The sequence below is a fragment of the Neofelis nebulosa genome, chromosome 5 (genome assembly GCF_028018385.1).
Source record: "Neofelis nebulosa isolate mNeoNeb1 chromosome 5, mNeoNeb1.pri, whole genome shotgun sequence".
In the NCBI taxonomy this organism is placed as follows: Eukaryota; Metazoa; Chordata; class Mammalia; order Carnivora; family Felidae; genus Neofelis; species Neofelis nebulosa.
Genome location: NC_080786.1, coordinates 130,517,104 through 130,544,799, shown reverse-complemented (window position 1 = coordinate 130,544,799; position 27,696 = coordinate 130,517,104). Strand labels below are relative to the sequence as shown.

At 35.6% G+C, this 27,696-nt stretch overlaps 1 protein-coding gene and 1 long non-coding RNA gene across 4 annotated transcripts in view; one reads left to right on the top strand and one right to left on the bottom strand.

The window, feature by feature from the left end:
* LOC131512704 (uncharacterized) overlaps positions 1-13,857 on the bottom strand; it is a 102,786-nt gene extending 88,929 nt beyond the window's left edge. Inside the window, exon 1 of one of the 3 annotated variants that reach the window (XR_009262255.1) lies at positions 13,498-13,857. This is a non-coding gene — a long non-coding RNA (uncharacterized LOC131512704). The remainder of the gene's footprint in view (positions 1-13,497) is intronic. The other 2 variants (XR_009262253.1, XR_009262254.1) reach the window with 2 other exon arrangements.
* Positions 13,728-26,465, top strand: HSPA13 (heat shock protein family A (Hsp70) member 13). Its single transcript, XM_058731758.1, has 5 exons — positions 13,728-13,842; positions 15,427-15,767; positions 19,706-19,919; positions 21,902-22,069; positions 23,391-26,465. Exons 1-5 carry the CDS (start codon positions 13,818-13,820, stop codon positions 24,056-24,058), a joined length of 1,416 nt encoding a protein of 471 aa, XP_058587741.1. The 5' UTR covers positions 13,728-13,817; the 3' UTR covers positions 24,059-26,465.
* The last annotated feature ends 1,231 nt before the right edge of the window (positions 26,466-27,696 follow it).

The window sequence follows — 27,696 nt, the reverse complement described above, 5'->3', positions numbered from 1 at the left end:
AACCGGTCACGACTGCGTTTAGGACAATATTGCAGCAGGTTCCTAACACGGTTCTCACAGCCAGAGTAGCAGTGGAGTAGTACGGTAAAACCTTTATTTGTGAGCATAATTCATTCCGGAAATATGCTTGCCATCCAAAGCATTTACACATCAAAGTGAATTTCCCCAATGAGAAACAATGGAAACTCAGATGATTTGTTCCACAACCCAAAAATATTCCTATAAAAATTATTACAATACTGTAATATAATATGTAATAATAAAGACAATACAAAGTATAAAGAAAAATAAACAAATTAACCTGCATTTACCTTTGAAAACTTTCCGGGCTGGTGTGAGGGAAACAAGAGAGCAGAGGGTTATTGTGTAGGATGACTTTCACTATCACTAACAGAATCACTGCTATCAATTGGCTCAATGGAATCTTTAACAGGGAACCTATGCAATAACACTTGCTTTTGCCTCCTTTTGAGGATTCCGTGGAAATGTGACATTGCATTGTCATTAAACAGATTTATCGCTTGCACAGTACAGTCTTATTTGGGTGGTGCTTTTCTACAAAATTTTGCACGGTTTCCCACATTTTACACATCTCCCTAATCTCATTTGAAGTGAGGATTTTTTCCGCCTTTTTCTACTCCTCCTCTGCATACAAGATGCAGACGTAGACTTATCATAAAATTTTGCAATTTCAGCCACTTGCATACCTTGTTCCTACTTCTCAATGATTTCCTTCTTAACTTCCACCATAATCATCTCCTTCTTCTTACCACCTTTCTTATCAAACTTTTTTTTTGCATGGGAGCCATTATATATGCTCACACAGATGTTGACTACAGTACAGTATTAGTAAACCCTTGTCATATACTATATTTAATGTAAATGGCAATAAGGCAGCAGAGGAAAGGGTCTAGATCTGCAGGCAGCTCAACCTAGAATAAAGCAAAGCATCCCTAAGTTTACTCTTGTATGGAAAAGTAAAGGACCATTCATAGGTGCTTTGAAGTGACAAAAAATAAACTAATGCCAGTTGTGGGCACCTTCCACTGTTCTGAAAAATCACTGATTTCTGCCAGACACAGCTGACTCTGAGCATGGGAGCATGGGAGCATCTGAGCATGGGAGCATCTGAGCATGGGAGACGATCACCCACAATCCCAGAGCAAGCGAGTGAGAGAGAGAGAAGAGAGAGAACCATTGGCTCAGTTGTGATCATGTGCCATTCAGCGTCACATACTCCTATTGCAACAGGTCACTCCTTTATCAAGTTAAAATTTATTAGAAATGTTTGCCCGTCTTGCGGAATACTCACAGAACAAGTTACTTGCAATCCAAGGTTTTACAGTATTCCCAATAACACCATTCTACATAGTGCACATGAAAAGAAAAATGCTTCCACCCATTTGCTGGGAATTCCTTCCCTATTTCCTTACTCCACAACAGAAACCAAGTATCATTACTTGGAGATGATCATTACTTAGAAAATCAGAAACAAATCAAGTATAAATAAATTCAATGATCTAATGTATCAAAAATCAGCAGTTTAAAAGTTTTTAATTGGCAATATAACTCTAACAAAGATTGCATAACAATACCAACAAAAGCTACAGAATACCTTGGAATAAAGTTAACAGAGAATGTGTACAACTATTTGAGGAAAACTAAAACACTGGACATAGAAATCTTTATTAAATGTATAAATATATCTTATTCCTAGATAGGAAATCTCATTGTTGTAAAGATGTCAATTCTTCTCAAACTAATACATAAAATTAAAGTTTTAATCAAAATCCTTGTAATGTTTTTAGAGGAAAGGGAAGTAAGTTGATTCTTAAGTCCATGTGGAAAAGAAGGTCAATGTAAAGAGACAAGAAATTGTCAAAATGAAGAATAATAAGCATATATTTGTCTAACCAGATATAAATATTTATGACACTGCTTCAGTTACTAAAACTGTATGTTACTCACCTTGACAATCAGATTAATGAAACACAACAGTCAACCAAAGACTCATGCACATATGGAAATTTTATATATGGTAAGTGAAACATTTCAAACCAGTGGGGAAAGAATAGTTTATTTGGTAAATATTATTTTAACAATTGCCTTTATATTTAGAAATAAAGTTGGAAATCAATCTTGCAACATATGTTATAAAAAAATTATGTTAAGATTTGAATATTTAAAAACATAAGTATGTAAGAATAAAATGTGGGGGAGCATTGTTTAAATCTTAATCTGGGAAGTTCTTTTAATTCATGATACCAATTTTAAAAGCCAAACAAGAGACTTACCTATATAAAAATGTAAAATTTTAACATGACAAAAAGATGGTATAAACAAAATAAAACAAATGACATACTGAGAAAAACTATTATAGCATATAATTGTGAGTCTTGATGTGAATATTAATAGTAAGTATCTACAAAATAATAGGTAAAATCAGTAATAAGTTTGGATATGAAAAATAAGTATAAGTGAATTATAAACATTAACAAAGATTTTTAACAACACCAGTAAACATATAATTGCAAAAATAAAGCAACGGCAATGTAATCTTCCCTATGAAATGAGCAAATATTGACAAAATGCAGCACTGGCCAGAAGGCAGGGAGGGACAGGGGCAAATACACATGAATATACAAGAGTATAATTTGGTACACAGCTTTTTAGATGGCAAAATAGCAATATCTATTAAAATTCTGAATCTGTATAAATTTTAACCTCAATTACTGGTACACAAAAATTATAGAAAAAGGAAAAACGGACGAAGAAGGATTTCATTGCAGAATTATACTAGCAAAAAGCTAGAAATAACACAAGTATCCAACATTACCCAATTATCTGACTGTTTAAATAAATTACAGTACATTAGTGTAGTGGAAAATTACGTAACTATTCGAGCGAAAACAGAATTATGTACAACGGCATGGAAAAATATCCACTGTGTGTGTGTGTGTGTGTGTGTGTGTGTGTGTAGTTAAGGAAGATATACAAATTACAAAACTGTATCACAGAAACACATTCCTGTTAATAAAAATGTATAGCTATGTTATGCATATCTATGCAAAAACATTTTTTTTTCAAGGAAAGACACCATATGGGAAAGTTGGATTGTTTGAAGGGGAAAAGTTTTCTTTCTAATTTTATATACTACTGCATTGTTGAGATTTTTTATAAAAAGCTATATAAAGAGAGTACTTTCAGCTGGCCTAAAATCTAGAAAAAAATTCACATTAAAAAAAAGGAGAAATCTAGGGCACAGTATATTTCACCTAATCCTCTGAGCTCATCATCTTCATGAATAAAACAACTCATTGGCAACTTTTGTAATTCCTAAAGTAGAAGGCACTGAAATCTCCTAGAATAGTGCAAAAGAAAATTTTTAGGAAATGGACAGATAATGTTGTTTAAAATGTATTTATAAGAGTCCTTCTGTTAGCCTAAAAGAAGCCCAAGTTAGACTGCATTACAAATGTTATTTTCTTCATAGAAATTTTAGCCCATTATCAATTAAATTTTTCTTTCACTGCAGTAAGGGGAAAAAAAGACTCTGAATGCTTCCCTTCAATACATGGGAGTTTAAGTATATATAAAGACATAAAATAATATTTTTAAAAAGCCTCCTCTCCACTAAGGTAAATTTTTCTTTGAAGCAGTTATCACACTTAAAATTATATGACTATTTCAGCAACTAAGTGTTAAATGTCTGGTCTCTTATAAGCTCCCTGAGCTCAGGAATTCTTTCATCCTGGTTCCTTACTGTGCGCAGAGTGTCTAGGAAACAGTAGGTATAAAACAAATATTTATGGAAGGGAGGGAGGAGAGGAAGAAGGAAATCAGTCACATTTTGGAAGAAAAAGGTACTCCAATGCCATCTCTCTTTAGCAGAGATAAAAGAGATATAAGAAGTATGTAATGAGTACAACCGAGCTGGCCCTGGAATTGTCTTCTACTAACTAGACCAGAATTTTTCTGCTCTACCAGACAACAGATGTTATTTTGTTTCAATTAGTGGATTTCATCCCAGTTTGAATATCTTCATGTGTTTCATATGGCAAATTTGGTAAAATTTAGGCAAACCTTTCAACACTTATCGCTAAAATCTCAGATTGTTGTTAAAACATTTGAATCAGACCATTTGAATAGGGTCAATGGATTATGAATGTCCCTTCCCTTCCCTTCTCTCCTTTGTCTCCAGCCTGTCTGTAGTTAAGGTTAGAAGGTATTTTATTTTGCAACTCTATCAAGTTTCTTCTTTATGTTAGGTAAAAATTTAAGGCCAAAACTATGTGTTATAGAAAACTAAATAAATACATTGAAAAGACCACGTTTCTTAAGGATTTCTTTGTTGAAAGAAAAAAGAAACCTGAAAAGCTGCCATATTCTAGACTCCATATTAACTCCCTTACTGGCCCAGCTATGTAAAATAATTTTTTAACTATCAGGACAGTTTTCTTCATGTGCTCAAAAGCATATCTTAAATCTAATGATCGTCCTGTGACAACATAATATTTTGATGGGCTGAGGAACAATGAAGATGCCAAGGAGGATTAGACACTTGAAGTGCCAAATCATAAGGCATAATTAAATTTAGGGGCCAGAAGCTGAGTTTACGCTTTGAATTCTAGAGCTGCTAGCAAGAACAATTAAAGGATGTGTCATTTGCATTGAAAACAATGCATAACTTACTCATACTTTGGAGACAAAAAAATTGAAAATCCTATAAGAACACAAGTCTGTGTGACCATAAATTTATTCTTCTCAGGTGGTGGAATGCATTTATTATTTTACCATTACTCTGTGCCATGAGTTACTCATGGAGTTATTAATAGTAAGTCACAAAATGAATCACACCCAGAAGACAAATAAAATAACTGAAAAATAACTCAAAATATTAAAATATTTCATCCTCATTTAAAAATGATAACAATGCTAATTACAAAACTGCATATTATAGTGTTTAAAAACTGCTATGGATTGAACTGCATTCCTCCAAATTATTATATTGAAGCCCTAAGCTCCATGTGACTATATATATATGATCTATAGGAGGTGATTAAGATTAAATGATGTTATATAGGTGGGGTCCTAATCTATAAGGACTATGACCGGGGCACCTGGGTGGCTCAGTCACTTGTTCAAAAAAGTTTATTTATTTATTTTGAGAGAGTCAGAGACAGCGTGAGCCAGTGAGGGGCAGAGAAAGAGAGATAGAGAATCCCAAGCAGAATCCCTCTGCTGTCAGTGCAGTGCCTGACATGGGGCTCGAACTCACGTACTGTGAGATCATGACTTCAATCAAACCAGGCATCAGATGCTTAACCGACTGAGCCGCCCAGGTGCCCCTTAAATAAATAAACTTAAAAATTTTTAAATAAATAAAAATAAAACGATTATGACCTTATAAGAAGAGAAATCTCTCTCCCTTCCCACTCCCTCTCCCTCTCTCTTAAAACCATGTGAAGACACACAGAAAAGGCAACCCTCTGCAAACGAGGAAGAGAACTTTCACCAGAAACTGAATCAGCTGCTACCTTGATACCTTGATCTTGGAGTTTACAGTCCCTAGAAATATGAGAAAGTAAATTTCTATTGCTTAAGCCACCTAATCTATGGTATTTTGTTATTATGACAGCCCAAGTTGACTAAGACAAGAAGATAGGTTGTTTGTTAATGTCTTTAATAAACAGACCTAGTTTCAAATTCTCCCTTAGCTAACTCTCAAAATCTGTTTCCTGTCTTTAAAAAGTTATTAATCTATCACAAATCCATTTTTAGAAATAAAGCTTGCAAAAAAAGCTTACAATACATACAAAGCAGCTATTATAGCAGTAAATAGGTAACTACTATTATTTTATGTTTTATTAATAATTCAAATAAACTTTTTAGCAAACCATAGACTGTTAAACCTTAAAGACAGCTCAAATAATACATATTTAAATTCAAACTCATCATTAAAAATTGATTGTCCAGAAAGAAGTGGTTTATCTTTCATGAGTCTAATCATTTGTTTTGATCTTCAAGTTCAAGGTAGTGTGATCTTTGAATGACTAGCCTTATGGCAGAATATACTAATACTCATTAAAGAAGATAAAAGCCTATAAAATTATTTTGTCAGGTTGTTGACCACACTGTTTATGCAGTATTTGGCACAATAAATTTAAAGATATAATCATGCTATTTGTACAAACTCACATGTCATTATTAGCTTAAGTAAAAATCGCCCTCAGTGAATATAGCATTTGACACAATTTGGGAATAGATAATAGTTCATGGATAAATCCAATTATTTTAGTAACACTAGAAATATATGTGATGACATGTTCCAACACACATCCATTCAATCACAAAGCATCTAATATTCATGTATGGCATGCTCTGAAAATATTAAAATGTGCTAGACATAGTCAGAGTCTTTAAGCAGCTGGATCCCTAAGACTTAGTAAAGGGTTTCACCCATATCCTTTCATATCCTTTCGGTATTTACTTCTTTTATTTATTCATTCAGTTAATATATTTTAGGCAGCCACCATGTATTTGGCGCTTACAGTTCTAGGAACAGGGAATATGACGAAGAACAAGACAACAAAGCCCCTTGTCTCCTGAAACCTCCACCATAGTCTGCACTGTACTTGCCTGTTTCCTTCTTCATCTTCCTCTGTCTTGGGCACATTCACCACCCACCAAAGCTTTTAGCACACAGTAATAAATAGTGCAATCAGACATAGGAATAGCATGTATGCCACACCTCCATATCCAAACCCATGGTAGACATTGTTAATTAATTATGGCTCTCATTCCCCAAGAATCCGAATGTGATTTCAAAATTCTTTTCAATCCTGTGAATACCGTGAACACTGTGAATCACAGTATTCACACCAGCAATGACTTATCACTTAAAGTTAACAAGCAAGATGGGGCTCAAGTTGGTTGAGCATCTGACTTCCACTCAGGCCATGATTGCAAGGTTCGTGAGTTCAAGCCCCACATTGGGCTTGCTGCTGTCAGCACAGAGGGTGCTTTGGATCCTCTGTCCCCCTCTCTCTCCACCCCTTTCTGGCTCTTGCTCTCTCCCTTTCTCTCTCTCAAAAATAAACATAAAAAAAGTTAATAAACAAGTTAAATTATGTACTTAAAACCCCTTAATATAGGGGTGACTGGTGGCTCAGTAGGTTAAGAATCAGACCCTTGATTTCAGCTCAGGTCACGATCTCACAGTTCATAAATTTGAGCCCTGAGTCAGGCTCTGAGCTGACAGCAGAGGGATTCTGCTTGGAATTCTCTGTCTCCCTCTCTCTCTGCTCCTCTCTCATTCTCATTCTCTCTCTCTCTCTCTCTCCCTCTCTCTCTCTCTCCTTCTCTCTCAAAAATAAATAAAGAAAAATAAATAAAAACCCCTGAGTAGAATGCAGAACATAGGAGCAAGCTCTAGCCCCTGTTTCAATAAACAAGAAAAAAGGCATGCAAGAAAAAAGGCATGTAACTCAAGTTTGTAAAGGCAAACCTGAAAGTAGTGAGAAAGCAAAGAGGACTAGAAGAATTGTTTCCAGGGATGGAATAGCTCCTCTTGGGCAAGATAAGACCAGTGGCAATTCTCTTCATTGGGAGCATTTGCAAAATCTTCCGTGTACATACTAAAGATCCAGCTTGATTTAAATTAAGAAAAAAAACTTGCTACAGAAAGAGAAATCAGCAGAGTTTTGGGTGGTCATCGGCAATAGAATCTAAAGGAGCCCAAATGTGAGTGTTGGGGTGGTGCAAAAATTCCTGCTTTTTTGCACAGCTGAGGAGACAAAGCCCCTTTAGAGGGTGGGGTCCACAAAAACACAGAAAATTTCTCTACTTGAAATATATGAAACCATAGAAGTACTAAATTTATCTTAAGTTACAATTAAGTGCCCACCAAGCTAAATTCCCTTGTGAACTGAGATGATCTGCCCTCAGCCCATGTGTGTAACAAAGAAAAGGGCAAATGCTGAGGGAAATAACATCAACCTCTCTCTTCATGGTTCTTTGGCATGCAAAAGTAAATATGAGACACTGGAAGAAGCAGGAAAATGTAATTGAAATGGGGGAAAATCAGATGATATAAGGAGACCATGTCCCTTCCATGAATGTCATCAGAATAAACAGACAAGAGCTTTAAAGTAAATAACAAGATTACAATAGTTTTAAATAAAGTAAATTATGTAAAGAATAAAAGATTGATATTTTCAACATATAATTAGAATCAATGTAAAAACCAATGAAACATTCTAGAATAAAAAAAAATACATATATGAATTTAAGAATTCATGGAATAGTTTAATACTAGATTCGACACAGTAAAGACACTATTAGTAAACAGAAAAACAGAAAAATATTCAAACTGAAGCACAGAGAGAAAAAATAGAAAGAACAGAAAGAACTGAGTATAAATGAATATAGGAGAAAAAGTTAATACAAGACATGAGCTAATGTATGTGTAACTGGAATCTCAGATGAAGAGAAAAGGGACAGAAACAATATTTAAAGAGATATGGATGAGAATTTTTCCAAGCCTTATGAGAGGCATCAATCAGAGATCCAGGAATCTCAGTCAACCCCAAAAAGGATAAATACAAAGGAACTATACATGGCAAAACATAGGTAAAATGCTCAAAAACAAATAGAAAAACTTTTTAATCAGGCAGAGACAAGACAAGAAGATTTCAGATTTGATTACCTTCAGAAAGTAAGAATGAGATTTATGACTGACTTTCCAAAAGAAACAATAGAAGACAATGGCAATGGAACAACATCTTTAAGGCAATCATTCCTTCTTACCCCCTAAATCTATGTTAAACCTAATCCCCAATATAATAATGAACTGACTTCACAGCCTCCAGAACTATGAGAATTACATTTCTGTTGTCTATGAGCTATCTAGCTTATGTTATTTTGCTATAGTAGCCTGAACTAATACAATAATCATATAATTAGAAAATGATGATAGATTTGCCTATTTTTCTCGAATTTATACTTTCTATTTATTTTTTGCAGAGACTGTTACTTCCAAAGTACTCTTATATAATAGTTGTAAATGAGTATTCTTATCTCATTTTCAACTGTACTGGTAATAATTCTAAGCTTGGTGCTGGTTTGTTGTTTGGGATATATCTTTGATCATACATTTCTTTTTTTTTTTTTTTTTTTTTTTTTTTTTTTAACATTTTTTATTTATTTTTGGGACAGAGAGAGACAGAGCATGAACGGGGGAGGGGCAGAGAGAGAGGGAGACACAGAATCGGAAACAGGCTCCAGGCTCCGAGCCATCAGCCCAGAGCCTGACGCGGGGCTCGAACTCACGGACCGCGAGATCGTGACCTGGCTGAAGTCGGACGCTTAACCGACTGCGCCACCCAGGCGCCCCTGATCATACATTTCTTATTGTAAACATATGTGATATACATTTCCACTTAAATTAATTTAAACTTACAGACAATAATGAAAATATAAGCTATTTTCAAAATAAAAGGCAAACATATTCATCTTTTGAAAGTTTGGAGGTATAATGAGATTCTGTGAAAAAACAAAAACATTAGTATCAGCTTTTTAGTTACAAATCAAATTTATTTCCTACCAATACCTTTACATGAAAAATCTTCATGCAATAAATTTTCAATCCCCCGAAAACAGAAATATATGGAACCATAACAGTCTAGCAGAAGGAAAAAATGTATAAATACTCTGGCTCAATACATGAGATCTGTCCTATTATGGCATAATTTTAACATAGTAGTAATCTTTTATGTTCAAATATTATAGTGCTTCATAGAATCTAGCAATGTAACTCAAACTAAATTGGAATTTCAATACACTTATTCTTTTAATGAATGTGCAGAGAACTGGATCAATTTTCCATTCAATGAACTTTTCGTATACAGATGAGGGAAGAGAAATAAGTGTGAATTAAACAACAACAAGGACAATTTGTCCCCTGAATTGATTGATATATGGTAAGATTTTTATTATTTGGCAGTGATTTTCCTAATGGAGCACATTTCTGAAATAATAATGAGAAATATCGGGATATATAATTAGACAATTTTTCACTTCAGCTACTATTGTTAAAGATTACCTCTAATCACCAAATTGAAGGTGAAGTATAATTTATTAAGAGAATGAACACTAATTGAGATCATAATTTTCTTGACTTCTCTTGGCCTCTATTTTTCTCTCTATAAATAAAGGGGTGGATCCAGATGCCCTCTAGGATATTTTCCAGCTATGAACTTCATTTAGTTATCTATTTAAAAGTCTCTAATAAATACTTACGACTGTGAATAAAAAAAGACAATCTGGCAGTTTTTAGTCCACCCTATTTATATTTATGCATACAATAACAATTGATCCTAAATCTGTTATCTGGTAAATTTTTTCGGTTTATTGCTTCCTTTTTTCATATGTTTTGGTACATAGATTTTTTAAATTTAACTTTAAATGACACGTATTGACACTTTTCTAGGAAAAACTGAAAAAAGTATATATTTTAATTTTGTCCTACTTATTCTTCTTTATAACCTATTCTTTTATCTGTATATTTTATCATTTTTTAGTCATTCAGAAAGTTGCCTTCATAACCTTGAATTATCTATTTAAGCTTTGATTTCTTAAATTCTCCATTCCAAATATCTATGAACTCCCTGCTAAGAAAAATGAAGAAAACGGTATATCCACATTTCTTTCCATATCCCTGCCCTCATCCTTATTTCCCAACTCTGGGGTTTGCAGTTCTATTTAACATTAGTATAACCAACATTCTTATCTAAGTATTTCATTGTGCCTCTGATTATAAGCAGACAAGAAGGAATAAGTGACCACAGCTACCATCCACTTTAGATGATTTAGGTAATGATATTTAGAACTTTTGAGATGATGATGTTTAGAAGAGTTTCTTGGACTTTGAGTTGATGCTGTAGTAGGATGAGACTTTGCATGTGGATGGATACAAATCTTTGGGGACCAGAGAGCAAATTGTGGTTGGCTTAAGTTCACATTCTAATTCTTGTAACCTGTGACTATGTTACTTTGCAAGGCAAAACAGGCTTTACAGATATTTTTTTTTAAGTTACAGGGCTCGAGATGGGGAGATTATCTTGGATTGTCCAGGTGGGTCCAATTTAATCACATGATGTCTTCTGAGTCTACTGTTGCCACAGAGGTAGAAAGTCTCTCGGTTAAGTAATGTGGGTGGCCTCTAGAAGCTGGAAATAAGCGTAAGTTTACAGGTAGCAGGAAAATAAGAACCTTGATCCTCCAATCGCCAAGGAAATAAATTCTGCCAGCAATTCCTATCTAGCAGGAAACAATTCCCCCCTAGAATCTCCAGAAAGGAATGTAGCCCTCTGCTGTTTTGATTTAATCCAGTGAGAGCCATACCAAAATTCTGATCTACAGAAATGTAAAATAATAAATTTGTGGTAATTTGTTAAGGCAGTAATGCAATGGAAAAATGGAAAGTGTTTATTCTATTTCAGTTTCTCTCTTATATTAAGAGCATTCCACGATGAGATCATGTGAGCTGTACCTACTTCTTGACCATATCAGGATCCTATTAACAAGGAGGAAGGAGTGGGTGGCAGGGATAATAGGGATAATAGGGCCTGCCACAAATGACTAATCCTCTTGATTTGGTTTATATCTCTTGTCCTCCCTCTCAGACATTCACCTATTGCTTTATGATCCAGAACATCTAACCTATGAGATTATTTTCTGTTTATATGCTCTTGGTAATTCAGTTCCCTCTTTCTGGGACACCTTCAACCAACTGCTTCATATTATCCTATTAACCCATCTCCTGGCTCCCTTTTACTCTTCTAAGTATTTCTTAGACATATTCTCTTTCACTAAGTCTTCTCAACTTCAAGATAAAATTACAGTGTTTATTCAGTTCTGTTTCTGCCCTCTGTCCATACCACAAATACGGTGTTGTCAATCCTAAAACTAGCCAGTTATTTTATCAGCAAAGTGAGTTTATTCAGGAATAGCAGAGGAAATGCAACTTGGGACAAGCAAACTATAGTGAACCACAGGCAAGTCCAGAGCACAAAGTCCAGTGGCTTGCTTTTATGGAGGAAAGGATGAAATTGTGAAGCTCTTTCTTAAACAAAAGTCTGTTGGAGTTGAGTGAGAGTTTGAACTTCTCATTGGCTATCGCTATTGCTGGTCAAGGAGAAAAGTTTACTTCCTCCTGCTGGGGCAGTAAATTAAGCTTCTTCCTGCTAAGCATGCAAAGTATGATTCCTTCTGGTGGAGTCTGCAACTGACAACCAGTGGTAGTCCCAGAGAATTCCCCATTCAAGACTTCTGGGCTCCATTTTAGATGAGGTTTCCTTTATTTTCACAGCATATACCATAATCATTTACATGTATGTGTTTACCTTCTGTCTCTCCTTCTGTTGTTACCAGTGGTTACCACTATGGTCAATAAATGTTTGTTAATATGATCATTATACTTAATAATACCCATGAATTGAGTGAATTATGTGTTCTTCATAAGGAAATTATACTCAATAGTACTCCCTAGACATACACATACTTTTTATGCTTTACATTGTGAAATATTTTTTTCAATGCACGAAAGTGGAGAGATTATAATAAATCCCCATTAACTATACTTCCTTCACCTTCAATAACCATAATATTTTCATGTATGTGTTTTAAGCAGCTAGAAAGCCAGTGGTGGTGTATTACTCCAGCAGGTAGACTTGTTATCAACAGGGATATCAACTTGATTTACATCTAAGGTGAGGAAACATTTCAATTCTCCAGGATCATAGTTCTGGTGCCCTTTAATAACAGCAATAAAAGACAAAACACTCTCAAGAAGAGCCATTAAGTACTACCCAGTAACCAAGAAGAAAAGAAGAAAAAAAAGGGGGGGGGGGGGTTGTATATTATAGACACGGACCTGAGAAAACACTTCACAAGTGTCCTAAATGGCCATTATATGTTACAGGACTTGTCCATGAAAGCAATTCCTACCAATTGTGACTTAATTCAAGAGAAAGCTCAAGTGTTCTGTTTTCGTTAGTAATAGTCCACTTCGGTGTTAGCAAGACAAAATGCTTCCTTGCTCATTTGAATAAATCACATTCACTGAAGACTGCTTGAATACTTTTATCCCAAAACAAAAGTAGAGGGCTGAGGAGCTTTATTGGGAGTTTCAGCGATGCCCCATCAGCCTGCCTCTGTGCCCACACTGCTATAGGGGCTGTTGTAGGAAGGCTGGAGGGGTGAGGGGCACTTGAAGGATCCCCATGCAGAATCTAGATCTAGGCAAAGGAGCACTCTTTGAAAGGCAGGAAGAACGAAAAAGCAAAGGCTCGAACCCGGGCCTGGTTAGGAACAGGGCCAAACGAAACAATAACCTAACTGTCCTCACTCTCCCTCCAGCGAAGAGGGGCAGGCCGGAACTACACTTCCCATAATGCAAAGCGGCAGGGCGACGCTAAAGAAATCGTTTGTTTTTACCTCTACTTGGCTCCAGTCGCTTCAGGTTTGATTATATATTCCAGTCCCTCTTCTTGGCTCTCCTCCACCTCAGCCTCATTGGTTCCGTAGCCCCGGCGTAGGAGGGCGGCTTAGACGTCACTGGCAGCTATTGAATGGAAGTTCTCAGTCCTGCGACCTGACGGTAAATGAAGTCCCTTCTCTGGTCAGATACGTAGCTTCTCCGACTGCGTCGGAGAAAAAGAACTACATTACCCAGTAGGCCTTGGGGCTGCGGGGCGGCGTGGGGGCGTCACCTCACGTCTGGTACAGTCATCCCAAGCCTCTTCGGCGGGACTGTGATGGCCGGAGAGATGACGATCTTAGGTCAGTGACCAGGGGTTCCCTGTGGCTGTTGCGGGCACTCGAGCGGTTTGGGGAGGCGGGGATAGGCGGGGGTGGTTGTCACCTCCTGGATCCAATTGGCGCAGTGGGAAGGGCTTCGAAAAGATGACTTAGAGTCGGTTTTTGGCTCTTGGGTTGCCGAATTGGGGGTCGCGTCTAGAATGGCCTGGGCCAGAGTAGGCCATGCAGGGCCGGCGGCGACCCTCTGCGTACATCCCAAGGACATCGGGCCTCAGGAACAGTTCTTTTCAAAATAACGTCGATTTTGAGTCATTAGTTGAATTGAGGCCTTCGAGAGGCCGCAAGAACGTGCATCCCCAAGACCTCTTTGTAGAGGAAGGGGGAGGAGCAGCACCAGCAGCCTGAGCTGCAGAGTCCTGGGATGCTGCTGCATCTTGAGAGGTCAGGCCTCTTGGATGTGTGGTCTGATGCTCTTTCCACCCATCTAGTTTATCAATTAATACTCCCCGAATGGGAAAACGATGAAATGTTTCTGAAGTTTCCCACGTAGGAGCAAGTGGAAAGTGGGGTTGGCCCTTGATGTCCTTTTTTTTTTTTTGAATTATGTGTTGAAGATGAGCGTACAGTTAGTGAAACAGACTCCTACCGATTGACGTTTGGGGTCGTATGTAACACGTATGGATATTCTCTCCTGAAAACAAATAACAGATTAATTGTAATTTCAAAGTGGCATCTTAATTCATCACTTATGTTAACAATCTACATGGCGTTTGTTCATATTTGTGTGTTTTGGTTTTTTTTTTTTTTTTTTTTTTTTTATCAATTAATATTAGTTGAGCCTCTGCTATTTGCTAGGAGCCATTCCTGGTGGAGGGGATACAACAGTGAACAAAACCTGCCTTCAAGGCGCTTTATGTTGCCTTCAGGGTTCCACATTTATGGTTCTCTTTCCCTACATATTAACTCCAAGAAGTATTCCTTAATTTCTGTTTAAATACAAGAAGTTAACTGTGTTCTTTTGTAAAGTGACAGTTTAATATTTAAACAAGTTCCAAAATCATTTTACCAATTTATCCCGTTCATTCTTTTGGAAAGAGAAAGGAGATGAAGGGGTAGAGTTTTAGCCCTACGATAATAACAAAGTGTTTGCTGTGGAAATTTTAATAATGAAATTTCTTTTTAATAATGATAATTAAAGCTGTGTAGAAAGCTATAAGATCTAAATACCAAATGATCAAGAATTTGAAATACATCTATATTTAACATTTATCTAGCTTTTGCTAGAGATAAATGGGTTTTCTGTCAGCATCAGCACAATTAAAAGTTTTTACTTCTCATTCACCAAGGTGAAGTACACAGACCTACAACTAGAGGAGTTTTTTGTTGTTGTTGTTCCTTCATTTTAATTGTGTTATGATCACTTTGCATTATGAAAAACTTGATGCCTGAGAGAATTGTTACCATTAGTACTATAAAAGAAAATATTTTGAGAGTGTGGATTATTAGTCTTATCTCAAAGAGTGATATTAAAGGGAGTTTGCTATAGTAATTTAGCGTATCATACTAGTTTACTAAGACCTATCTTTTAATTTGCCTGTATTTCAGGATCAGCTGTTTTGACTCTCCTGTTGGCTGGCTATTTGGCACAACAGTATTTACCATTGCCTACTCCTAAAGTGATTGGCATTGACCTTGGCACCACCTACTGTTCGGTTGGGGTGTTTTTTCCTGGCACAGGAAAAGTAAAGGTCATTCCAGATGAAAATGGGCATATCAGTATACCCAGCATGGTGTCCTTTACTGACGATGATGTGTATGTGGGTTATGAAAGCTTAGAGCTCGCAGATTCCAATCCTCAGAACACAATATATGATGCGAAAAGATTCATAGGCAAGATATTTACCCCAGAAGAGCTGGAGGCTGAGATTGGCAGATACCCGTTTAAGGTAAGTGATTAGGCTAAAATCTATTTTAATTTTAGTTCAGCGTATATTGTTGCAAGTGATGCCTTACACAACATTCTGTTTCGCCTTAATCTGCGTGGAAGGCATGTTACAACGAGCAGACCTACAGCAATTCCAGAATGAGTTGATTCGTTGGCTCCGCAGTGCTATCATGGACTCAGAGCCTTAGCTGCATCCTTGCTCTGCCATCCTTAGACTGTCTGCTTAGCTCTTTGTTTCATTGTAGCAAGAAAGCTGAAGCCCCCATGTACTATGGATCAATGGCCAGATAGCCAGATAGATGGACAGATGCTTTGTGTGTGTTAGGTTATACACATTTGTGGACTTAAAAAAAAAGAGAGAGAGAGATCATACTAGGCATTGCTGTTTTATGACTTGTTTGAAACTCAACAATGTGACACGGACAGTTGGATAATAGGGTCACATTGTTTTCATGGACACTTGGAACGGCTATTCCTATATTTGTCCATTCTCCATAAGTGCACATTTTATTTTTTCCCTGGTTTTCCGCTTATGTTGTAACTTCTTTGAGTAGCCTTGTACATATATCTTTGTGTTCTTCTTGATCATTTCCTAAACTGGAATTGTAGAAGTAGGAGAATTTGAGTTCTCTGAGTACTTTGATTGATATTGTCAAATTGTGCGCTGAAAGGTTGTGTGTCTTAACTATCTTTTTTAGAATGCTTATGTCTTCCCTAGTTACTATTTTTTAATCTTTGCCAATAAATAAGTGAAAATGGTATCTTATATTAATTTTTCATTCCTTTGATTTTTAGTGAGGTCAGATTTTTTTTTTTTTAATATGTTCATTGGCATTTTTATTTTCTTTAGGAATCCTATTTTGGGGTGTATCTTTTTTTATGACTATAAAATACCTTTGTGATATGTTTTCAGTGTTTTTTTTTGTTTGTTTGTTTCTAACGTTCTTTTTATTTAACTGATGCTATATAATTTTGCTTTTGAGCTTTCAAGAATGTTAAATTTTCAGGACACCTGAGTGGCTCAGTTGGTTAAGCGTCTGATCTCACAGTTTATGGGTTCAAGCCCCGCGTCAGGCTCTGTGCTGACAGCTCAGAGCCTGGAGCCTGCTTTGAATTCTGTGTCTCCCTGTCTCTCTGCCCCTTCCCTGCTCATGCTCTGTCTCTCTCTGTCTCTCAAAAATAAATAAACATTGAAAAATTTTTTTTTAAAAATGTTAAATTTTCATGTGGCAAATCATCTTGAAATTAAAAAAAAAAATGCTTATAGACTCTTACAGACTTACAATGCCCTTTTCCATCCTATCCATTTGAATTTTTTTCTAATACTTTTACTTGAGCGTTTGTAAGGTTGTGTTTTGATGTTTTTTCTTTTAAATATTTTAATTCTTTTTTTCATTATGGTAAGTGTGCTCTTTAATCCCCATCGCTTATTTTATCCATACCCCCAGCCCATGTCTTTTAAATATTTAAATGTTCTTTCCATAGAGGGTTTTTTTTTTCTTTTTTTTTTGGTAATTATGAAGTGGAATTCTAAACGAATAGGTTTTAAAATTAATAGCTGTATCAGTGCTGTTTATTGAATAAAATTCTCAGATTTTTTATGCATATACAAAGGAGAACATAAATTTACCCCATGTATTTCTTATATTTATTTCTTTGTTCTTTTTTAGCTTTATTCTTAGAATCTTTTATTAATTTATAAATCTTTCATAAGCAGTGCTTAAATTATATAAAGCTATACATGTCCTCAAAATTATGATTTTGAGTGTATTACGTATTGATGCAAGTTATTTTTTCCCTAACTTTTAGGGTATAACTGACATGCAGCCCTGTATAAGTTTATGGTGTACAACATAATGATTTGACTTAAATACGTTGTGAAATGGTTAGCACAATAAGTTAACATCCATCATCTCATATAGATACAGAAGAAGAAATAAAAATTTTTCCTTTGTTGTGAGAGCTCTTAGAATTTATTCTCTCAACAGCTTTCATATATACCACACAGTGGTATTAACTCTGGTTATCATGTTGAACATTATGTTCCCAGTACTTGTTTACCTTATGACTGGAAGTTTGTACCTTTTGTTTTGACTGTCTTCATCCATTTTGCCCATGCTCCCATCCCCTGCCGCTGGCAAACCAGCCGACAAACCAGCTTATCTGAGTTTGGTTGTTGTTTTAGATTCTACACATGAGAGATCATATAGTGTTTGTCTTTCTCTGACTTATTGACACTTAGTGTAATACTCTCAGGGTCCATTCATGTTGTCACAGACAGAAGGATTTTCTTTTTCATGGCTGAATAATATTTCATTATGTGTGTATATCAACATTATCCATTTATCTGTTGATAGACACTGAGTTTGTATTCGTGGCGTGGCTATTGTAAGTAAATGCTGCTGTGAACGTGGGGGTGCAGGTAGCTACACAAGGGTATATTCCCAGAAGTGGAGTTGCTACATCATACGGTAGTCCTAGCTTCAGTTTTTTGAGGAACTTCTGTACTGTTTTCCAACACGGAGTTATTTGCAGTTTTTGTTGTTGTTGTTAAGCTTCTAAGTGTTTTGATTTTTTTTGTTGTTTGTTTCACCTGGGCTCTGAGGGTATGGTGTCTTTGAATCTTATTTTAATCGTGTCTTGTTTTTGCTTTTCCCAGATACGTCTGTTTTAATCGTAGCTTGTTTTTGTTTTTCCCAGATAGGTCTGTGGATGGTCAAGTTTTCTTCATTGAAACCTATTATACAGTCTAGAGCAATGAGAGTAAAGTTCTTATAATTTCTTAGAAGAGACTAATTGTCTTTACTATTGATATTAATATAGTCTGTTGGTGAAAGTGGAATAGTATGTTTTAGAATTAATCTATTTGTTTATTTTTATTTAATTTATTTTTTAAAGTTTATGTATTTTGAGAGAGAGAGAGCATGCATGCACAAGCAGGGGAGAGGGAGAGAGAGAATCCCAAGCAGGCTCCACACTGTCAGTGAAGAACCAGACTAGAAGCTTAATCCCCCACAAACCGTGAGATCTTGACCTGAGCCAAAATCAGAAGTCAGATGCTTAAATGACTGGGCCACCCAGGTGCCCCTCATCTAGGTTTTTTTGTTTTTTTGTTTTTTTGTTTTTTTTTTTTTTAATTTTTTTTTTTAACGTTTATTTATTTTTGAGACAGAGAGAGACAGAGCATGAACAGGGGAGGGGCAGAGAGAGAGGGACACACAGAATCTGAAGCAGGCTCCAGGCTCTGAGCTGTCAGCACAGAGCCCGACGCGGGGCTCGAACTCACGGACCGCGAGATCGTGACCTGAGCCGAAGTCGGCCGCTTAACCGACTGAGCCACCCAGGCGCCCCTCATCTAGTTTTTTAAATATACAACCACATTAGCAGGGATAAGCAGCTAATACATGATACATGTTTTCATGGAAATACGAATGTAAATGATACTTGATTCTTGGATAAGAACATAATGAACTACTAAAATGATTCGTGTTAATATGTACCAGAACATTTGTTCAGTTATCAATTATTTTTGGAAACAAGTTACTTAAAAGAAGATCCTGAATCAAATACATGATCCAGCAACTTTTATTCCTTATATTTCATCTTTTTTCTTTTATTCGTTTAACAAATATATATTGAAGATCTTCTGTGTTCCATTTATATGCTTGGTGATGAATTTGGTTATTCTGCTGTTATTGAAAGCTATGGTGTTGATTCGCTTTATATATTTTGAAGTATAACTTTTAATAACTTCTCATCTTGGTAAATGACAAGATTACAAAAAATTTTATGACCTTATGAAGTTAAATTTTTATTGAATAAGTCCAGTGTGTATGTATGTATGTGTTTAAGTATATGTGTGTGGATGTGTACACACACAGTTTTACATTTCTTTCTGTCCTTTTTGTTTTGTTTGTTTTTTACTAATCCTATTCATAGGTTTTAAACAAAAATGGAATGGTTGAGTTTTCGGTGACAAGTAATGAGACCATCACCGTTTCCCCAGAATATGTTGGCTCTAGACTACTGTTGAAGTTAAAGGAAATGGCAGAGGAGTATCTCGGAATGCCAGTTGCTAATGCAGTTATTTCTGTACCAGCAGAATTTGATCTAAAACAGAGAAATTCAACAATTGAAGCTGCTAACCTTGCAGGTAATACCACCCTTGCCTGTGTTGTATTTTTTCTCAAAATGTTCTTATTTTGAAAATCTTCTGTAGTAAGGTATATCACTTTGCAAACCACCTAATTATCTAGGCATGTAAATAAACCCAAAGTAGGTAAATTAGATGGATTTTGATATACATTTAAAGATAAAAATTAAAAAAATTCTATAGCGCAATGTAAAATGCAACATACTATGACGACGGCCAATAAGATAGTCCTGTGACAAAGACTGAGGACATGGGTTCATGATAGCAGTGAGGAATTTTTTTTATAAATTTTCTTTAATGTTAAGATGAGTGTAATATTTTTTTTAAAAAAAAAATCTGAGGTAGAAGAGAACTCATTTAAAACCATTCAGCAAATATTGGGTGCCTTGGCAAACAAAACATAAATCCCTGTTTCCACGGAGCTTCTATTCTATTGGAGAGAAACAGAAAGTCTGTATTAAAGATAAGTATATTATGGGGTTTCTCACCCCTAGCATATTTGGGCCTAGATATTTGGGCCTAGATAATTCTCTTGTGGGGAACTGCCCCATGCATTATAGGAGAGTTAGTAGCATCCCTAGCCTCTGCTCACTAGATGCCAGCAGCACCAGCCTCTCCAGGACGTGACAGTCATCTGTCTTCTGGCATTGCCCAGTGTTCCCTGAGGGCCAGAATTGCCCCTGGTGCAGAGCCCTGATAAATGTGTATCAGAAAGAAATGTGCTATGGAAGACAGAACAGCAGAAGACGAGGATTGCTGGGGGCGGTCAGGAAGTGGGGGACTTGGGTTTTACAGTGGCCAAGTAGGCCTCCTTGAGAAGGTGACATGTAAGCAGATTTGAAGGAGGTAAGGTTGTTAGGCAAGCAGATATACAGAGGAAGTCTGTTGCAGGAGAGAAAACAGTCATTTAGCAGCCATAAAATGGGAATTTGCTGGCACATGTGAAGATGAGAAGTAGGTAGTGTGGCCAGAGCAGAGTGAGTGATGAAGTCAGAGAGCTAAAGGAAATGGTGTTAAGGTTTTTAAATAAATTCTTCAGAGTTTGAATAGTTTTTTATGGTTCCTGATGCATAATAGCATATTGCTTTCTAAACCACTCATTAAGTGTGGCACTTAGGGTAAAGCAAGAAATTTGCACAAAGAAATCTGAACTTTCACTGTTCACTGTAATGTTTAACATTATCTTCAAGATCAGATTGCTGTATATTTCAGATTTGCATTTGAGGGTCCTAAATTTTTTTTTGAGGGTCCTAAATTTTAAGTCTACTTTTTGAGTCATTGTGTCTATTGAAATATTTCATCTAATTTTTATCTATTTATCTGCTTGTTTTTATCAGAGTCTTTTTTTTAAGTTCCTTTATTTTGAGAGAGACAAAGGGCAAGTAGGGGAAGGGCAGAGAGAAAGGGAGTGAGAGAGAATCCCAAGCTCAGAGCCCAACACGGGGCTCGATCCCACAAACTGAGATCATGATCTGAGCCGGAATCAAGCGTCAGATGCTTAACCAACTGAGCCACCCAGGAGCCCCTGTCAAAGTCATATGTATGTATATATGATATATATATCATATATACATATATATGATGTTTTATTTATTTTTGAGAGAGAGACAGAGACAGTGCAAGTGGGGGAGGGGCAGAGAAAGGGAGACACAGAATTTGAAATAGGCTCCAGGCTTTCATTTCCACAGCAATTTATTATAGCACGTAATGATTAAGCTTTTATTGCTTATGTATTCCCAAGTAAAATAATGAAAATTAGAAGAAGCTAAGAGTTTTTTTTAATTAAATATTAATTAATAAAGACTAGAATGATACATTCCACTGAATCTGGGCTTTTCTTTTTTTTTTACCTTAAAAGCCATTGTTACTCATTGGGGTTCATGCTTTAGAAAACACACGAACATCGTGTGAGGTTGAGTGGGAAGAAATTTTGATAATGGTGTCCTCCGATGAATTGTTCTTCCTTCCAACCAATCTTACAGGACTGAAGATCTTGAGGGTAATAAATGAACCCACGGCGGCAGCTATGGCCTATGGCCTCCACAAGGCTGATGTCTTCCACGTCTTGGTGATAGATTTGGGCGGAGGAACTCTAGATGTGTCGTTGCTAAATAAACAAGGAGGAATGTTTCTAACCCGAGCAATGTCTGGTAAGAAAAATACAGGGAGACTAAAAGAGGATCACACAATGCTTTCCTTAGCACACCTAATGTGTTAAATGTTTATTTAAGATTTTTTTTCAGTGTACTTTGACTTCATTTTGGTAATCTATGTATGTAATTTTATAACCACCATTTGTGTATTTTTACAGCAAAAAGTAAAGTCTAAAAAAACTGACTGGGCATCCTACATGGTAGATAAATATACTGCCAGTTGTAGTTCACTGAGCCAGTAAGTAGGACTTGATGGCTGTGGTGAGGGGGACAGAAAGCCATAAATACCCTTTAAAATGAGGAGTGATCAGTCTATTTCATTTGATAATATATTTTACGAAATAGATGTCTTTAGAAAATCTAATACTATTAATAGTATTCTCTAAGAAATAAGAGGATTTTGCATTCTAAATCTTTCTTTAAAGGTTTTGTTTTAATTGAAGGAATTGAGCCTGTTTTGAAAGAGAAGTTGTCAGTTATAGGTTGTCTAACTCCTGCATTTTTCTTTTTCCTAACTGGATTCTTTAGAACCAAGTTCAGTGCCAGGGGTTTGTACTACATTAATCTTTTCCCTTTACATCTTTTTTTCTTTTAATTTCAGCTCTTAAGCAAGCAAACATGTTATAAAAAGATAAAATGTCTACTCCTACTTTTTAATTATAAGGACTTTCTTCTTTTGAGAATAATGACAGTCAGTGTTTTTAAATTGCAATTAAAAGCTAATCTGTTGTCAATCTTTATCTTCTGAAAAATTATTTGATATCATTAAGAAATATTTCCTTTTCTATCATTTAAAAATTTTAACCATGGGGGAAGGGAAGGGGAAAAAAATACTTTCAGACAGAGAGGGAGGCAAACCATAAGAGACTCTTAAATACAGAGAACAAACTGAAGGTTGTTGGGGTGGCCAGGGGAGAGGGGAAAATGGGTGATGGGCATTGAGGATGGACTTGATGGGATGAGCACTGGGCGTTGTATGTAAGCGATGAATCATGGGAATCTATTCCCGCAGCCAAGAGCACACTGTGTACATATGTTAGCTAACTTGAAAATAAATTATATTTAAAAAATTAAAACTAAGAAAAATAAGAATTTTAACCAGATATGCACTGTTTTTAAATAGAACACATTTTAGTTAAAATCTTTTTAACCCAATTATTTTTAATCAGTTTTTGTATGAATAAAATCTTAATAGTTAAGTACATTAAGCAAGAGATGTATGTCTAGAATATCATTTCCATACATACTACAGACATGTATATGCATATACACATACAAATGGATAAATGTAATATGAACTTTTTTATTTCTAACTTAGGAAACAATAAACTTGGAGGACAGGACTTCAACCAAAGATTGCTTCAGTACTTATATAAACAGATCTATCAAACATACGGCTTTCGACCCTCTAGGAAAGAAGAAATTCACCGATTAAGACAAGCTGTGGAAATGGTCAAATTAAACCTGACTCTTCATCAGTCTGCTCAGTTGTCAGTATTACTAACAGTGGAGGAAAAAGACAAGAAGGAACCTCAGAGTAGTGACACTGAACTGCCAAAGGACAGATTTTTCCCCGCTGATGGCCACCATGTGAACAGTGTGTTTGGAGCTGGCCTTTCTGAAAAGAAAAGTGGAGAAAGTCAGGTGTTATTTGAAACAGAAATATCACGGAAGCTCTTTGACAGCCTTAATGAAGATCTCTTCCAGAAAATACTTGTACCCATTCAGCAAGTACTAAAAGAAGGCCACCTGGAAAAGACTGAGATTGATGAGGTGGTTTTGGTTGGGGGCTCTACTCGTATTCCTCGAATCCGCCAAGTCATTCAAGAGTTCTTTGGAAAGGATCCCAACACTTCTGTAGACCCTGACCTGGCCGTGGTGACAGGAGTGGCCATCCAAGCAGGGATCGATGGAGGCTCTTGGCCTCTTCAAGTCAGTGCTTTAGAAATTCCCAATAAGCATTTACAGAAGACCAACTTCAACTGAATTATAGAGGGATGATTATTTGTGATGGCCTCATGATCTCTTCCTCCTTATCAGACCACCTCCTCCAATAAAGAAAAATCTGTAAAATAATCTCACAAATTTATCTGAAAGGGAACATTTAGATACACAGAAATTTTACGTAACATTTTGTTTTAGGATGAAATGTGACCAGATTGATCCTATTTGATTTTGGAGAGATCACATTCCAACAAATACTTCTAAGATGACAGAATTGAGGTAAAACTCTTAAAGGAGCATGGGTGGCTTTGTTTTTTGGATTCTGGAAGCAGGTAACCATATGCACTTAACGTTGTATTCTGTAAACATTGCCTGGTGCCAATTTTACAATTCCCAGTTCTTACTAAATTGTATTAGCAGGAGCTGGTAATTGATTGACTTGGTTATCACATGTAACTATTAGTTTGAGCTATACTTGAAGGACAGTATTGGTGTCAGATTTTTACATTGGCTGGGAGATAGGCAGTATTATTAATATAAGCTGCGTATGTAATATTCAGTAACTGACATGTATGTAATAAATTTGCTTTCACAAATTCAAACTTACGTGATTTATTCAAATGTTTCAGTACCAGACAGTAAAAGTAACCAACTTATACTCTAGTTCCTTCATTTGTTATGCATTATTTGCTTGGATTTCCATGATTCTGCCTGGTTAGAAAACAGGAATTATTAATTTGATTTGATACATGTCTTAATGTCATAATAAAGCCATCATCACTATCTCTTTTTCGTTATCCACAATGTTTGCAGACTTGGTTATTAGTAGTAATTAGCTACAGTATTTATGTTTTTGTTTTTGTATCTTTATTTTCAGTGAGCCCTGGACACTGTAGCTTGCATTTGAACTATCAAATCCTACTTGATTCAGTTTCTATGGAGATTTTACCCCATATTATTTGAATGAAGATCATTTGTAAAATCCTTATTACTGTTTCCCACTATCATTTTACAATAGTCACTCTTGGACTGTTTTTAGCCTTAAGGTTAGTATGTGATGAGAGCAAAAAAAATTGTGAATATTGGAAGTAATGTTGCAATCTAATGTGGAAGGCAATGTGGAAAAATTTCTACAAATCAGCATTTGTAGCAGTTTTGTTTTGCTTTTGTTTGTTTCTGTTTAGAAAAGCTACAGGGACCAAGAAAGAAAATATAGCAAGCAGTTCTGTTTCTGAGATGCCTATATTTAAAGATTTACTTATTTATTTTTTTTTCTTAATACAAGCATGCTTCATACCATATTCAAAGATTATACTCTGGTCAACATGTTTGTTGATGTAAAGTATGTCTGCTTTATATCCGTTGTTGAATTTAAAGGCTTTTGAATTTCCAATCACTGAAAAGAGAACTAAGCAAACTCATTTCAGCAACATCAAAACAATTCAGCTACTCATAATAAAAAGCTGAATGTTAATATTTTTCGCAGATCTAAAAAAATAATGTTAGCAATGAGATTGCTGTTAAGACACAATTTCAATCAAATAGTTTGTGTACGGAATGTCAAGTAGGTAGGAAAAAAATGTTTGTTGACATATTTTATTTTAGAACTAACAGAGAAATGCCAAAGATGAATCCTTCACTGCATTATGAAAATATTTTGAGTGTTCTCTCAGACAGTATGAATCTTTAATAGATTTTAGAATTGGAAAAGATCTTTTTGCAAAGGTCTTTAAGAAAAAAGTGTTCCATCTGTCAAAATCTCCACATAAAATATCAATTTTAACCTGAAGAATTTTGACATTTTAAAAAAAAAAAACCTTGACTTTCTCAAATACATGAGATAGTTTAGGACAATGTGTTAGGGCAACAATTTGTTAAAAAAGGGCAGCTAATCTCATATACTAAAAAGGGAATTTAAATAATTTGATTGTGTCTGAAAAATAGAATGGCAGTGTTGGAATTTGGGGGCAGTGTTTAGCATATTCTCTAATATAGTTACACCTTTAAAAATACGAAGTAATGTCTGTCTTTGATCATATTTTAGGGGGCTATATATAAATGGTCTTGAAATCAATGTAGTTTATTTATTTAAAAGACAAAAATGCTTCTTGAAAGGGATATTTATGCCTAATCTGAAAACATTTTTCATAAAACAAACCTAATACATTTTGGTTGTACATCTAGCTAGTGTTTTTTGAAGTGCATAACTTTTTAAATATTAACTGTTGTATGATTAGAATATGTGAATGAGTAATTTATTTTGTATCAGGAATGTTTTGGTGCTGTGTTTTCACTCAAACCACTGACTTAACAGATGCTACTGTGTATCACATGTACTGAAAACTATATAGTTCTTGTGCATAGCAGATTGTGCCTCTTAAATTTGTGTGTGTACAGGTAATTCACATTTTAATGTAAATAAATACCACTTTGAAGTTTGTTTTTTAAACTGTGTACTTTACTTTCCATTCAGGACTAGGCCAGAGGACATTTTTGAGGTTTACAAGTGACAGAGAAGGTAGGGATAGAGCTGATCTGATGCTCATGGCATGTGACTTCAGCAGCTGTTGCCTACTTGCCTGCATCCTGACTCTGGGGTTGCTTCTGTACTTTTCTAATTTTTCTAATTTCTGTATTTTCCTAATTTAGAAGAGACAGTTCCTTTACCATCTGAATAGTATGTCCAGTATTCTGAATACCAATTCATGGACTTTGACCATAATGGTGCCAAGACCTAAATTAACCTATAGTTAATAAATAATCCTGCATAATTGGTTGATTCATTAATACTTTGTAATTTTCTGATAAAGTTCATCTTATTCTTTGGACAAAAACTACATAAACATTTGGCCAAAGTGTCATTTGTTGCCCCTGTGCTTCTGGCCAAGACCTAATGAAAAGGAACTGACTCAACTAAATATCAGATGAAATATATGAAACAACAGGACTTTGCACATCATGGTCAACATTAATTCATGTCCATTACCTCTGTAAAATCATAGATACGGCAATGCAGGGAAAGCAGAAGACTGTTTTGTAATACCTGGAGACTTACACAAATGCTCAGAACAGAAAGCCAAAAGCAGATGTTTAGAGGGAATTCATGGTGACTGAAGTGTTATCAATATGTATTTTGCATTCCTATTTGCACTTCCCTGTCACTCATTCCAAATCATTTAAGTCTTACTTTCTGAACACATTACATTTTCTGCTACATATATCAGCAGTAAACCAATTGTAAATATGTTAATGATGAGCTACATTTTATAAATGTGAATGCAAACATTGACCTTTATTGCTTATCTTCGCACACACACAAAAATGCATGTGTGTTACTTCCCTTCTAACATCTTGGAGCAAATAGTTTTCAAGATTTTCACAATATTTTTTAATAAATATCAAATATTTCTCCATTTATAACCTATTTTTACATTTTACTCATATGTCTATTCATGTTTATTTTGTTCTTTGTGCCATGCTCAGGAGATAAACAAGATTCCTATCTTTGATCAACTATAAAACTACCCATGTACTCAGATTGGTCAATCCATAAAAAAACAGGTGAGCAACGCTGGTTACCTTTGTCAGAGATCAAGAGAAGCCAGTCAGCCTTGTCCCAGTTCATACCCACTACCTTGGCCTTACTAATTCAGTAGCACAGCAGCCACATGAACTACCTA